Source organism: Camelus ferus, chromosome 7 (assembly GCF_009834535.1).
Source record: "Camelus ferus isolate YT-003-E chromosome 7, BCGSAC_Cfer_1.0, whole genome shotgun sequence".
Lineage (NCBI taxonomy): Eukaryota > Metazoa > Chordata > Mammalia > Artiodactyla > Camelidae > Camelus > Camelus ferus.
The window spans coordinates 19,440,699-19,457,218 of NC_045702.1; the positions used below are offsets into that span (position 1 = coordinate 19,440,699).

The 16,520-nt window shown below is 37.5% G+C and overlaps 1 protein-coding gene and 1 pseudogene across 1 annotated transcript; both read left to right on the forward strand.

Annotated features, from left to right (window-relative positions):
• The first annotated feature begins 638 nt into the window (after positions 1-638).
• LOC102508812 (olfactory receptor 2A2) lies at positions 639-1,854 on the forward strand. The gene has a single exon (XM_014564933.2). It carries the CDS (start codon positions 894-896, stop codon positions 1,761-1,763), a length of 870 nt encoding a protein of 289 aa, XP_014420419.2. The 5' UTR covers positions 639-893; the 3' UTR covers positions 1,764-1,854.
• Positions 1,855-11,878: 10,024 nt separating this feature from the next.
• On the forward strand, positions 11,879-14,827 carry LOC102510963 (annotated as a pseudogene).
• Positions 14,828-16,520: the final 1,693 nt, after the last annotated feature.

The window sequence follows — 16,520 nt, forward strand, 5'->3', positions numbered from 1 at the left end:
AGTACTTAAAAATGACAGATTAAGAATTTTCTAATGGAAATATCTTGGAGACACAACCTTAGCCAATGATATACATTAACACCATCCATACCGGGACAAATTAACATTATCTGTGTATTAATGGAAGGCATTAAGAAGGACTCTTTTTTTTTTTTTTGCCAAAAATGTTTAATATGAACTAAAACGTGGACAATCAATGCAAAACCCCAATGAGGGACATGATACAAAGCAAGAACTCGTACTCTTCAAAAATATCAGCAAAACGGCAAGAAAGGCTAAGCAACTATTTAAACTTAGAGAAAATGAGTATTATATGTGATATTGAACTTGAACCTTAGACTTCACAAGCAGAAAATGGTGTATTTAGACTAGTGAATCATGTTAATGTTACATCTCTCGATTTTGGTAATTATACTGAGAACAGATTAGTGAATATCCTTGTTACTGTGGGAAAAATCGAAAGAATTTAGGAATAAACTACCAGTATGTGAATATGGTTGCACTTGGTTATTATGCAGTCTACAGAAAATATGATGGACGTATTTAGAAAATAATAAGGCAAATATGAAAAATAAGTTGGTAAAATGTATATACTAGTATGGTTTATAATTCTGACATTTATCTCAAAAGTTGAATTACTTCTCAAGAAAAGGTAAAAAAAAAAAAAAAAAAAGGCAAAGAAATATTGGCCAAGAAAAATACTCAGTGTATTAGGGACAAGAACACAAACTTCCTCTGATTCACCCCAAATAAATAACTCTACTTTTCATTGATGTCTGCCTCTGACCTTTCCATCACACTTCAGTTCTTTACAGACTGTTCGTTAGGAATGGAGGGCAACCAAGTCATGGATCACAGAATTCATCCTGGTGGGATTCCAGCTCAGTGAAGAGATGGAATTGCTCCTCTTTGTTATCTTCTCCCTGTTATATACCTTCAACCTGCTGGCAAATGGCATGATCTTGGGACTCATTTGCCTGGACCCCAGACTGCACACCCCCATGTACTACTTCCTTTCTCATCTGGCCATCATTGACATGTCCTATGCTTCCAGCAATTTGCCCAATTTGCTGGCAAATTTAGTGAAACACAGAAAAACGATCTCCTTTGTCTTATGCATAATGCAGATGATTTTTAATTTGAATTTTGCTTCTATAGAGTGCCTGATTTTGGTGGTGATGTCCTATGACAGGTACGTGGCGATCTGCCATCCCCTCCAGTACACTGTCATCATGAACTGGAGAGTGTGCACGGTCCTGGCCGTCGCTTCCTGGGCATGTGCATTTTCCATGGCCCTAGTACAAGTAAGTCTCTTTCTAAGATTGCCCTTCTGTGGGCCCCAGAAGGTGAACCACTTCTTTTGTGAAATTCAGTCTGTCCTCAAAGTGACCTGTGGTGAAACCTGGATCAATGACATCTTCCTCTTTGCTGAAGGTGTGTTTATCTTAGTTGGGCCCCTTTCCCTGATGCTGGTGTCCTATGTGCACATCCTCTGGGCCATCCTGAAGATCCAGTCCAAGGAGGGCCGCAAGAAAGCCTTTTCCACCTGCTCCTCCCACCTCTGTGTGGTGGGGTTCTACTTTGGCATAGCCATGGTGGTTTACTTGGTCCCAGAGAGTAGTCAACGAGATGAGCAGAAGAAAATCCTTTTCCTGTTTTACACCCTCTTCAACCCACTGCTGAACCCCCTTGTCTACAGTCTAAGGAATGCTCAAGTGAAGGCTGCCTTCCACAGAGTGTTCCATAAACAGAGGACAATGTGAAGGAGGGTAAAATTTTGGTCCAGTGGACTTTTCCCCTTAGGAGATGTGACTGCTGCTGTAAAAAATCAAGAAAACTCCCCAGGAAGAAGCATGATTTAATTACCCAAGAGAACATGAACATGATGGCAGAATATGAATCCCTAAGCCATCATTCCTCAGTGGAGACAATATATAGGCCAGATTTCCTTTGTGGAAACAGAAGGAGTCAATAGGTTGCAGCACCTCAGACAAGCACAAAGGCAAGAAGAGATACAGTAAGGTTTTAGACATTTTGATGGCATTTTACCTGCCCATAACTACTTCCCTTCCCTGGCCCAGTATGTCAGGATCAGAAGAAACTTCCCAAATCTCAACTCTCCCCCAAGAGGGAAAGAGAAGAATGGACCATGCATACTACTTGGTAGGTTTTCAGAGAGTGTTGTTTCCCTTTCCTGACTCAGCACTGATGGACATGGCAGTTTTTTAGTTCCTTATTGGGGCCACTGATAAAAAGGGCAACCAATCAAAGTTTGCACAGCTGTATAGGAGTGTAGAACATCAAAGAAACACCAGGGGGAGCAAGTCTTCACAGGCTTCAGAAAAAAACAAACAAACAAAAAAAAAATCAGGGCAACCTCTTTTACCAGGAAAATATACGCACTGTCTCAGAGAAACTACATCCCCAGACAAGCTTGGCGAGATCCTCAGAATCTCTAGCAGGGCTAATTGCTGAAGATCTTCACAAACTCAATCAGTAAAAACTTGGAGAAGTAACTGTTTTTCCAAAAGCCCAAATCTCAAAGTTCACAAGATATACAGTGAAACAGGGACCTATCAAAGGAACAAAATAAATCTCAAGAAACTATCCTAAGGAAATGTAGATTTATGAGTTACCTTGCAAAGAAACCAATATAATCATCTGAACAATGTTTAGTAATTGAAAAGAATACAGATGACAACTAAACAAAATGAGGAACATGATACATGAAGAAAATGAAAATATCAGAGATAAAAACTAAAAAAAAAAAAAAGCCAAACAGAAATTCTGAAACTGAATTGAGCAATTCACTAGAGAGGCTCAAGAGCAGAAATTAGGAACTAGCTGGAAACAGATGAAAATAAAACACAACATACCAGAAAAGGGATGCTTCCAAAGCAGTACTGAGAAGTTAATTTACAGTAGCAAATGCATGCATTTAAAAAGAGAAAAGATTGCAAATCAACAATGTCACTTTACATTTGAACCAGAAATAGAAGTTGACAGAAGAAAGGAAGTAATAAATACTAGAACATATATAAGCAAAGTAGAGAATAGGATAAACAGTCAATTGGTAGAAAAAAATCAGTGAAACCAAGAATTGGTTTTCTGAGAAATTCAAAATATTAGCAAACCCTTAGCTAGACTGACAAAGAGATATATTTAGAATATTCAAATTCATAGGAACACAAAGTAGAATTGTAGTTACAAGGGACTAGGAGGGAAGAATGGAGAGTTATTATTAAATTGGTGCAGAATTTCAGTTTGGGATGAAAACATTCTGGAGATGGATGTTGATGATGGTTGCCCAAGTCACCAAACTGTACATTTAAAAATTTCTAGAAAGGCCGGTTCATGATGGCAAAGTATGACCCTGAGCTCATCAACTCCTATGAACACACCAGAGCTACAACTGCATAAGAAGAGCTCTCTTTGAGGGCAAACTGAAGTAGAACAACTCTTGAACAACTCTTGTACAACTGAAGTAGAAGAACAGCTCTTGAACAACTTTTGTATAATGAAAAAAAAAAAAAAAGCACACACCAAACATGTAAGAGGGAAAGAAAAGTGATCTATTGGGGACCACACCCCCAGGGGGCATCCTGGAAGAGGAGGGGGATATGACAAGATGGAGATCCTTCCCAAGGAGCAAGGAGTTCAAGCACCATGTTGGGTATCACATCCCTGGTGTCCAGCACCAGGAAGACAAGCTCCCTTTGCTGGTTTTGTAAACAAGGCTTATGACTTAGAGAACCTCAGGGCTATAGGAAATCTTGACTTCCCTATTAAGGGGTGCACACATGGACTTGACTGCTCCCAATTCCAGTGCAAAGGCAGCAAATTAAAAAGTGCCTTGTGCTCTGGCCAGACTGCCAAAACGACCCCAATCCCTCTGGCTCCATCCCCCGCCCCCACCACCAAACTGGTGGTGCCAGTGTGATTCAAGGGAAGCCCCAGCCCATGATAAGCCCTGGATCTAGTCCCCTGGACTCAGCCCCTCCCACCCTTGCTGAGGCAGTTGCTCCTAGTGTGACCCAGAAGAAGCCTCAGCCTGCATCAGACTCCAGCTCTAACCCCACTCACCCTTGGCTTTAGTTCTACCCCAAGCAAGGAGATGGCCCCAGCATGCCCCTTCCCCCGCAAAAAGCCTCAGGCTATACTTGCCTTACATCCAGTTCTCACACAAAGACAATGGGCACATGGAGACTGCATAAGGATTCTCCTGCACAAGGAAACAACTTCAAGACTGGAGTAGGCATTTATTTTGCCTAATTTCAGAGACAAAGTCAAAGAATATGAGAAGACAAATATGTTCCAAATGAAAGAACATGATAAAAACTAAAAGTAAAACCCTAATGAAATGGAGATAAGTACCTCAGAAAGAGTTCAAAGCAATGGTCATAAAAATGCTCACTGATCTCAGGACTAGAATAGAGGGACACAGTGAGAACTTCAAAAAAGAATTAGAAAATATAAAAAATACAAATCAGAGCTGAAGAATATGGTACCTGATATGAAAAATAGACTAGAAAATATCAACAGCACATTAGGTGATACAGAAAATGCATAAGTGACCTGGAAGACAGAATAGACTCTGGTTGGGAAATCACTCAGTCAGTACAGCAAAGAGAAAAGAAAGTAATGTGGATAGTTTAAGGGCCTCTGAAACAATAATAAGCATTCTAACATTCACATTATAGGGGTCCCAGAAGGAGAAGAGGGAAAGAAAGGAGGAGAAAATGTGTTTGATGATGTAATGGCTGAAAAGTTTCCTAACATAAAAGAAACAGACATCCAGGTTCAGGAAACATAGAGTCCCAAGAAGATGAACTCAAAGAGGTCCACACCAAGACAGATCATAATTAAAATAGCAAAATTTAAAGATAAAAAGAATTTCAAAGGCAACAAGAGAAAAACAGTCACATACAAGGGAACCTCCATAAGACTATCAGCTGATTTTTCAGCAGAAACTTTGCAGGTCAGAGGGAATAGCATGATATATTTAAAGTGCTGAAAGGAAGAACCTGTATTCAATGATACTCTATCCTGGAAGGTTATCATTCAGAAGTGAAGGAAAGAGAGTTTGCCAGACAAGCAGAAACCAAGAGTTCATCACCATTAAACCAACTTTACAAGAAATGTTAAGTGGTCTTCAGGTGAAAAAGAAAGAACCAAACAAGAAGTAAGAAAATATATAAAAGAAAAAAATCTAACTGGTAAAGGTAAATATATAGTAAAGGCAGTGGATCAATCACTTAAGTAAGCTAGTATAAAGGTTGAAAGACAAAAGTTGTAAAATCAATTATAACTAAAATAGTCAGTTGAGGAATACAAATTAAGATGTAAAATATACCCAAACACAACACTTGTGGAAAGGGGAGTAAAAAATCTAGAGCTTTTAAAATGTGTTTGAACTTAAACAGCTATCACTTTAAAAGAAATATATATAGGTCAGTATATATAAACCTCACAGTAAGCACAAACTGAAAACCTACAATTGTTACACACACACACACACACACACACACACACCAGAGAGAAAGAAATCCAAACATAACACTAAAAATCATCAAATGGCAAGTGAAGAGATTAGAAAGGATAGAAGTGATAAGACCTACAAAAACAATCAGAAAACTAACAAAATGGCAGTAGTTACTTGTCAATAACCACTTTAAATGTAAATGGACTAAATGCTCCAGTCAAAAGACATAGGATGGCTGAATGGGTTTTTAAAAGGCCAATCTATATGCTGCCTATAGGAAACTTGCAACAGAACTAAAGTCACAAAGGGATTGAAAGTGAAGGGATGGAAAAAGATACTCCATGAAAACTGAAATGAAAAGAAGCTGAGGTAGCAATACTCATATCAGACAAAACAGTCTTTTAAAAAAGTGTATAACAAAAGACAAGGGTATTATATAATGATAAAGGAGATGATTTAAGAAGGTGATATAACATTTGTAAACATATATGCAACTAACATAAAAACACCTAAATTTAAAAGCAAATATTAACAGACATAAAGGGAGAAATTGACAGTAATAGAATAATAGCAAGAGCTTTAATATCCCATTTACATCAATAGGTCATCCAGACAGAAATCAACAAAGAAACAAACAATGGCTTCAAATAACATCGTTGGCCAGATGGACTTAACATATCGACAGAACACTCTGTCCAAAAATAGAAGAATACACATTCTTTTCAAGTGTATATGGAACATTCTCCAGGATAGATCACAGGCTAGGCTACAAAACAAGTCTCAGTAATTTTAAGAAGACAGAAATCATCAAGCGTGTTTTCTGACCTACAACAGTATGAAACTAGAAATCAGTTATAGGAAGAACACTAGAAAAAAATACAAACGCAAGGAGACTAACCAACATACTACCACAAAAACCAATGGGTCAATGAAGAGATAAAAGAGGAATCAAAAAAATACCTTGAAATGAATGAAAATAGAAATACAACTATTCAAGATCTATGAAACATAGCAAAAGCAGCTAAAGAGGGAAAGTTATTGCAATATAGAGCTCCCTCAAGAAAAGAAAATTCTCAAACAACCTAATTTCATAACTAAAGAAGTTAGAAAAAAATGAACAAAGACCAAAATTAGTAGAAGGAAGGCAATAATAAAGATCAGAGTGGAAATAGAGACCAAAGAAAACAATAAAAGAGGTCAATTAAACTAAAAGCTGGTTCTTTGAAAAGGTAAACAAAATTAATAAAACTAGCCAGACTCATCATGAAAACAAGAAAGATTGCCTATATAAATAAAATCAGAACTGAAAGAGGAAATGTTACAAATGATATCAAAGAAAAAAAATTATAAGAGAATACTATGAACAGTTATACACCAACAAACTGGACAACCTAGAAGAAATGGAAAATTTCTAGAAATGTAATTTTCCAAGCTAAATCAAGAAGAAATAGAACATCTCAAAAGATCAGTTATTAGCAATAAAGTTAAAGCAGTAAATAAAGCACTCAACAAACAAAAATCTAGGACTAAAGAGCTTCACAGGGGAATTCTACCAAACATTTAATGAAGAGTTAACACCTGTTCTTCCCCAACTATTCCAAAAAATTGAAAAGAACAAAACACTTCCAAATTCATTCTACAAAGCCAGCATTGCCCTGATACCAAAATCATACAAACACACTACAAAAAAGAAAATTACAGGCCATTACCCATGGTTAATACAATTTAAATAGATACAAAAACTCTCAACAGAATATTAGCAAACTGAATTCAGTAATACTTTTAAAAGATCATGCATCATGGTCAAGTGGAATTTATTCTAGGAAATCAAGGAGGGTTCAATATCTACAAATCAACATGATACACCACATTAACAAAATGAAGAATAAAATCACATGGTCATCTTAGTAGACTCAGAAAAAGCATGTGACAAAATTCAACATCCATTTATGATCAAAACTCAACAAAGTTGATACAGAGGAAATAGACCTCAGCAAAATAGAGCCATTTATGACAAACCCACAGCTAACATCACAGTCAATGGTTAAAAGCTGAAATCTTTTCCTCTAAGATCAGAACATGACAAGGAAGCCCACTCTCATTATTGCTTTTTAACATAGTATTGGAAGTCCTAGCTGCCACAATCAGAAAAAAATAAATAAAATGCATCAAAACTGGAAAGAAGAAGTAAAACTGTCACTATTTGCAAATGACATGATACTATATGTAGAAAACCCTAAAGACTCCACCAAAAAAACTATTAGAACCAATAAATTAATTTAGTAAATTAAAGTTGCAGGATACAAAATTAATACATAGAAATCTGTTTCATTCCTATACACTAATAATGAGCTATCAGAAATAGAAATTTTAAAAATCCCATTTATGACTGCATCAAAAAGAATAAAATACCTAGGAATAAATTTAGCCAAGGAGGTGAAAGAGTGGTACTCCAAAAACTATGAACATTAATAACATAAATTCAACATGATAGAAATAAATGGAAAGGTGTCCCATGTTCATGGTTTAAAAGAATTAATAGTGTTAAAATGTCCATATTACCCAAAGTGATCTACAGATTCAATGCAATCCCTCAAAACATCATGGCATTTTTCACAAAACTAGAACAAATAATCCAAAATTTGTATGGAACCCCTAAAGACCCCAAATAGCCAAAGCAATCTTAAGAATGAAGAACATAACTAAAAATATTACACTCCCTGGCTTCAGATTATACTACAAAGCTTTGGTAATCAAAGCAAATGATACTGGCACAAAAACAGACACACAGATCAATGGGACAGAATAGAGAACCCAGAAATAAACCTATGCACATATGGTCAATTTATCCATGATAAAGGAGGCAAGAATATACAGTAGGGAAAAGACAGTCTCTTTGATCAATGGTGTTGAGAAAACTGGACAGTTCCATGCAAAAGAATCAGACTGGATTGCCTTCTCACACCATATACAAAAATAAACTCAACATGCATTAAATACTTAAATGTGAAACCATAAAACTCCTGGAAGAAAACATAGGCAGTAAGCTCTTTGAAATAGGTCTTAGCAATAGTTTTTGGACCTGTCTCCTTGGGCAATAAAAGTAAAAGGAAGGAAGGAAACAAAAGTAAAAGTAAATAAATGGGACCCAATCAAAATAAAAGGCTTTTACATAGCAAAGGGCATCAAAAAATGAAAAACAACTTATTGAATGGGAGGAGATATTTACAAACAATATTTAAGATAAGGGGTTAATATCCAAAATATATAAAGAACTCATACAGCTTAATATAAAAAATCCAATTAAAACATGAACAGAGGACCTGAATTCTCATTTTTTTCCCAAAGAAAATGTACTGATGGTCAACAGGCCTATAATAAAGACATTCAACATCATTAATCATCAGGGAAGTGCAAAACAAAACCACAATGAGATGTCACCTCACACCTGTCAGAATGGCTATCACCAAAAAGATAAGGAATAACAAGTGTTGGTGAGGATATGGAGAAAAGGGGACCTTAGTACACTATTGATAGGAGTGTAAATTAGAGCAGCCATCATGGAAAGCAGTATGGAGGTTCCTCAAAAAACTAAAAATAGAACTACCATACAATATCAGCAGTTCCACCATTGAGTAATTTATCCAAAGAGAAGGAAAACACTAATTCAAAAAGATGTGCACCCCAATGTTCATAGCAGTATTATTTACAATAGCCCTGAAATAAAAATAATCTAAGTGTCCATCGACAGATGAATGGATAAAGAAGATATATACATGTATATATGTATATAATGGAAAATTAATCAGCCATAGAAAATGAAATCTTGCCATTTGCAACAATGTGAATGAATCTAGAGATTATGATGATTAGTGAAGTAAGTGGGACAAAGACTCAATGTTTTCTCTTACATGTGGAATCTAAAAAAATGAAATAAATATATATATAAACAAAACAGAAATGGACTCACAGATACAGGCTAGGGTTGGAGCCAAGTGTGAGGCAGGGCTTCCCTTCTGGTTCCTGGCCATCATCACCCTCCCAGGGGTGGGGTCAAGTCCCAAGTTGCTGGAGCAGAAGCCCTGGGGTTGAGTCTGAGCTGACTCAGTTCCCTTTAAGTGTGTGCTCTTCCTCGTCCCAGCACAGGCACACTTGCCCTAGAGGGGAGCAGTGCTGAAGCAAGAGGGGCTGCTGTGGGTTTTCAGGGGGGATCAGGGCATGGGCTGTGACTATCTGGCCACCGTCAGAAATCCCAACTATCTCTGATGCAGCACCTGTGCAATCACCAGGGATGGCTACCCCCTCCCTCTCAGATGCTGCTCTCAGCACCTAACAGCTAAGCTTCTTGGTCATGGCAGCCCTGGCTCCTGTGTGGAGCTGCAAGTGAAGAAGGCAATGCTGGAATGTTTCCTTGATCCAGGCTGAGTGGTGCCTGGACAGTCTCTGGAGGCCATTCAGACACCCTTGTGGTTTCAGTCCACCCTCTCTGCCCTGCCTCTTGGGAGCAGCAAGGACTCATGCTCCTCAACAGAGTCCAGGCTTCCCATGGGTCCTCCAGCCAGCCAAAGGGGCTTGTCTTCCTTTGCTGGAAGGCAGAGCCCAGTATGTGGCTTTGACGGCTCACTCCCCAGGGAGGGTCTCCACCTGTGTAATCTCCCTTTTCCCCTGACTCCCCTCTCCAGGGTACAGGTCCTGAATGTTTGTTTCTCTTCCCTTCCTGCTTGATTCTGTGTGGGTCTTTCTTAAAACTTTGGTTGTCCAGGAGTCATTCTGCTGGTCTCCAGCTAGTTTTCAGTAAAAATTGATCCACATATAGGTGTATTTTTCATGTGTTTGTTGGGGAGGTGAGTTCTGGATCCTCCTACTCTGCCATCTTGAGTTGAGTCCTCATGGACTTAATTTTTAGTCCAGCTTTAGGTTTATAGAAAATTTGAGTACTAAGCTCAAAGAGTTCCACATACTCCCTCGTCCTTTCCCCATTTCTTATATGATTAATATTTTGCATTATTTGTCATACATCTGTTAAAATTGGGAAGCCAATATTGATATGTTATTATCAACAGAAGTTTATAGTTAATATTAGAGGTCACTCTTTGTGTTATATATTCCATCAGTTTTGACGAATGTAGAGTGACATATATTCATGGTATCATACAGAATAGTTTCACTATTGAATATATATGACTGTTTCTGGTCTAAACAGTGAGCAGAAGGAAAGTGAATCATCTCCAGGCTAAAGCAGTTATGAGCAGATAGGCATCTTCATCTGTTTCTCTGCTGTGATCCATCAGGAGAACTTGTGTTCCATTAGACACAAGTAATACACAAGTATTAGACACAAGTATTAGAAGGTAATAGTGGGCTGCCTTGCCCACATTTGAATTTGTCTGAGTGTAAATTATATTTTGCTTTACGAGACATTGAGAGCTCAGGGTGTGTCTGTTGGGTTGTGGCAGCTGGGTATCATGTAGTAGAATTAAAGGGGAGTGTATACAAAGGAGCTGCCATTTGGAAAACTTCAAAAACCTAGCAAGTAAGATACTAAAACAAGGTGTGTCTGACACGTGTCAATTCTTAAAAAAATTTTTTTTTATTTTCATGTTTTATTGGAGTATAGTCAGTTACAATGTGTCAATTTCTGGTGTACAGCTGTAGTGTCCCAGTCATGCATATATATACACAAATATTTTTTTTCATTAAAGATTATTGTGCTATATAGAAGAAATTTGTTTTTTAATTATTTTTATATATAGTGGTTATCATTTGCAAATGTCAGACTCCCAAATTTATCCCTTCCCACCCCCTTTCCCCTGGTAACCATAAGATTGTCTGCAAGTCCATTTTGGTTTTGTAGATTAGTTCATTAGTGCCCTTTTTTTTTTAGGTTCCACATATGCATGATATCATATGGTATTTTTCTTTCTCTTTCTGGCTTCACTCAGAATTATGATGTCCAGGTCCATTTATGGTGTTGCAAATGGCATTATTTCTCTCTTTTTATCGCTGAGTAGTATTCCATTGTATAAATATACCACAACTTCTTTATCTAGTCATCTGTCAATGGACATTTAGGTTGCTTCCATGTCTTGGCTGCTGTATACGGTGCTGCTGTGAACATTGGTCAACCCTTTGAGATTCGAGGGCAGATAAATCAAGGCAGAGGGTAGATTGAGACAAGGTCTCAAGGCTGGTGATTAGGGGAGGATTAAGGTCTGCATGTTGTTAGACTGTCCCAGGTTGGATGTTACAGAAGTGGACACCAGGATGGAGTTTGGCATGCAGGATACTTATTAGGGATCAACACTTACAGGAGGGAGGGAGAGACAGGAAACCTGCAGTATCAGTGCAACAGAGGCTCATTCAACCCCACAGCCAACTGTGACACACCTATGGCCCATGACTTTCCCCACATTGGGCCAGAATGGTGGGGTCTCTCAATCCCCTCCACAATCAGTCGTGGGCTGTGGGCAGACCAGAAGCACATGACCTGAGATGGGGCATCACTGCAGTGTAGGCAGCCCTGAGGAGCTGATGGCCGGAGGCTTTCCCCTGGCACCCAGGGTGAAACTGTCCTCCCTTGAAGTCATGGCTTTTCATCTCTACCACACATGTTGAATTCAAGTTTGAGGAGTCTCTATTTTTCTTTTTGTTGTTGTTGTTTTCTTATTTACCATTTATCCAACAATTGTAAGAATAACCCCACAGTAGCAGATTATTCCCAATTTGACTTAGAGGTTTAAAGAGGACACTCATTCCCCAGGGAGGGTCTCTACCTGTGTAAGGAGCCAGCTGCAGGAGCCAGCATCACAGAAGTGCCCTCAGGTGGGACAACTACCAGGGAAGGAGGAACTCAGGTTTACAAAGCCTCAACCACCCAGTCAACCATGTTTCCCACTGGGGATTCTTGCCCAGGTTAAGATTTAAATTAGCTGTTCTGCTTGCTTTTACTTCTTTCTTAACAATAAAATTAAGGGTGTCCTTTGCCTCAGCAATTCCACTCCTAGGACTATATCCTAAGCTTTCAATTTAAAAAAATAGATAGACAGACAGGCAGACACACACACATCACATGCACAAATTTTTAGGCTGCTATATTTTATTATTTTTTAATTGAAGTATAATTGAATTACAGTGTTGTGTTAATTTCTGGTGTACAGTATAGTGATTCAGTTATACACACACACAAATATATATATATATATATATATATTCCTTTTTATAATCATTTTTACCATAGGCTTTTACAAGGTGTTGAATATAGTTCCCTGTGCCAAACCACTAGCCAGGCTCACCAAGAAGAAAAGGGAGAGGATTCAAATAACCAAAATAAGAAATTAAAAAGGAGAAATTAAAATCAATACCATGGAAATACAAAAACACAGTATAAGAGACTACTAGGAACAAGTATATGGCAGGAAATTGGGCAACCTAGAAGAAACAGACAAGTTTCTGGAAATACATTTTTATATATATATATATGCACACATACATACACACACACACACACATACACACATGCATGTACATTTATTGGCGCATAACACATTGTGGCAAATAAAATGGACATAGTCCATAATCTAATTGTCAGAAAATGAGATTCACTAAGTTACATTGTATCTATGATATGGGAGAAAAAAAACCACTCAACTGTTAAATACATGTCATAGGACATTTTTGACTGAGAAAAGGTTCATAAATGTTACTGACAAAGGAAAAACAAAGGATAGGTATAATATTTGTTTCTTATCATTTAAAAAAGTTCTAATATGTAGCAGGTGAATATATATGCATTACAAAGACTAGATATTCATGTATCAAAATAATTCAGATGCTTCCCTTTAGATCACAGATTTCTTGGTCATTTATATGACATTTTATTTTTCTATTTCTAAAAGGAAGTAGGAAATTGAATGTCGTATCCTTAAATATGACTTGAATCTTATTTCCACTCTGAATCAGCCTTTTGAAACTGTGACCCGTGACCTAAAATTGTCAAGTGTCATCAAATTTTTCATACAGAAATAACAGTAAGTAAAGGTATTGAAGTGAATAATTGAAGTTCTAGAATTGCAAGATTTTAAGCTGAAAGTAAATCACCACTTAATGTAAATACTGTTAAAGTAGTGAAATAATTAGATTCTCTATAGGGAAAGAGAAAAATTGAAGTAGAGGATCTGGACTAAATTACCTGCATCGTTCTACTACCCCACAATATTATTTTATACTATGCTGAATACTTTGTTCATCTTTTAGATGAATGTGGTTTAGAAATATTTGCTATATTAAGACTGAAAATAATTGAAACATAACAGAAAGTAGCATGTATTTCCTCTGAGTTCTTTTGAATTAAATAACTCCAATTTTATTAATTCTTTAGCTCTGAGCTTTCTGTCACCCTTCTGTTCTTGACAGACTTTCTTTAAGGAATGGGGGCAACTAAACATGGGTCATAGAATTCTTGATAGGATTCCAGCTCAGTGCAGAGAAGGAAGTAATGTTCTTCTCCTGGATGTTTGTTATGCCTTCAACCTGCTGGGGAATGGCATGATCTTTGGACTCATCTGTCTGCATCTCAGACTGCACACCCCAGTGTACTTCCTCCTCTCACACCTGTTCATCATTGGCATGCCCTGTGCTTCCAACAGTGTCCCCAAGATGCTTGCAAACTTGGTGACCCTGAATAGGACCCTTTCCTTTGTTTCATGCATAATATAGATGTTTTTTATTTGACTTTTGCTCACACAGAGGCACCTGATTTTGGTGGTGATATATTTTGATAAGATTTGTGGTGATCTGTCATCCGATACATTACACTGTCATCATGAGCTAGGGAGTATGCTCGGTCCTGACCATCACTTCCCAGACATGTAGAGCTATTCTGGCTCAGACACATGCAATTCTCCTCTTAAGGTGGTCCTTCTGTGAGTCGTAGCAAGTGGATCATGTCTCCTTTGAAATCCTAGCTGTCTTCAGACTGGCCTGTGCTGACACTTGGATCAATGAAACTGTCATCTTTGCTGTCTATGTATTTGTCTTAGGTCCTTTTTCTTGGTGCTGATCCCCTATGCTAGCATCCTCTGGACCATCTTGAAGATCCAGTCAGGAGAGGGCTTAAGAAAATCCTTCTTTCACCTGCTCCTCCCACCACCGTGTGGTTGGGCTTTTCTTTGGCACTGCTGTGATGGTCTATGTGGTCCCAGTACCCTCCTCAAAGAAAGAAATAAGAAAATGCTGTTACTGCTTCACAGTCACTTCAATCCAGTGCTGAACCCCCCTATGTACAGCCTCAGGGATGCTGAGGTGAAGGGTGCCTCCTGGAGGGCACTGCAGAAAAGGTCCATGTGAGGGGTAGATAGAACTTTGGGCTAAGTAGAGCCTTTTTCCTTTGAGATATGGTTGGAGGATGACTAAAGGTCAGAAAAATTACCTAACAGCAATGTTTGGTAAGAGAAGTTGAATTGTCCAAGATACTACATGAAAATAGGGAAAATTTTGATGCATAGGGTCATCTCTGGCATTAAGCATTTTTGTTCAGAGATGAGACATCTGGATTATCACTATGCATAATGCTATAAAAATCTAAAGAGTACATTTTTTCAAGAAATAGATTAATATCTTATTTTTAATTCTTTTTGTTGTTTAATTATTGAAACAAATGCCACTACAGTAAGTGACCAATTCAATCATAAGCATTCACATCACCTGATAACAAGCAATATTTTTCAGGGAAATGAACACCCAGAGAGAAAGTTTCTGGCTAAAGAGTAGCTCAATAGAGAAGGGAAGGGTATAGCTCAGTGGTAGAGCACTGTGCTTAGCATGCACAAGGTCTTGCGTTCAATCCCCAGTGCCTCCACTGAGAAATGAATAAATAAGCCTAATTACTTCCCCTCCCCTCCCCGAATAAAATAAATAAATAAATAAGAATTTTTAAAAACAACAGCTCAATACATATAATCATTGCAGAACTAAGTATCTCTACAATACCAATTATGAGTCAAATGAAGAACAGATTGAGACTCACTGTTGGACAGATAATAATTTTCAAGTGCTCTGACAAGAGCTGAAAAATATTTAGTATTGCACAAAAAAAAACCCCACCATCTCACAACTTGTTATAGAAATCTTTCCATTCTTCCTTTACTTCTGCTTTCATTTTTACCTCCCACCTACATTCCCTCTCCTAGTCTCCCATTTATGTTTTGCAATTTGTATAATTAAAGATGGATTTATTTTCTATTTACCTCACTTCCACAAAAATTTCAGAAACAAAGAGAAATATTACATAATAAAAGGTTTAATCCACCAAGAAGACATAGCAATCTTAAATGTGTATTAACAAACAACAGAGCTTCAAAAGATGTGATGCAGAAACTAGTAGAAATGAAAGGAGATGCAGACAAATCCACACATGGTGAGAGACTAGCACCCCCATTTCAGCAAGTGATAGAACAACTAAAGAGAAAATCAGCAAGAATTTGGACGAACTCAACAGTGCCATCACCAAAGTATCTAACCGTCACTTATAGACCATTCCACCCAACAACAGCAAAATGAAGAGCTGCCAGAATGGACAGATCTATCCTAGACCATCAAACAAACAAACAAACAAAAAATTCAACAAATTAAAAGAAATAAAAGTCAAATGGTGCAAGTTCTTCAAAAACAATGGAATCAAACTAGAAATTGATATAAGAAAGATAGAAAAATCTCTACTACTTGGAAATACAAAAATACACATTTAAATAATATAGAAGTCAAGGGGGAAATCTCAGAGGAAATAAAGAAAATACATTGAACTGAATGAAAATGTGCTGAGACGGAAACATATTGAAAAGTACGTACATTAGCAAAGAGGCAAAGTCTTAAATGAATAACAGATGTCCTTACCTCAAGAACCTAGAAAAAGAGGAGCAAAATAAATTCAAGCAGAGGGTGGAGATTAATGAAGATAAGAACACAAAACACTAAAATTTAAAACAAAAATATAGTTAAGTCAATGAAACAAAGAGCAGGTTCTTTTAAAGGATCAACAAAA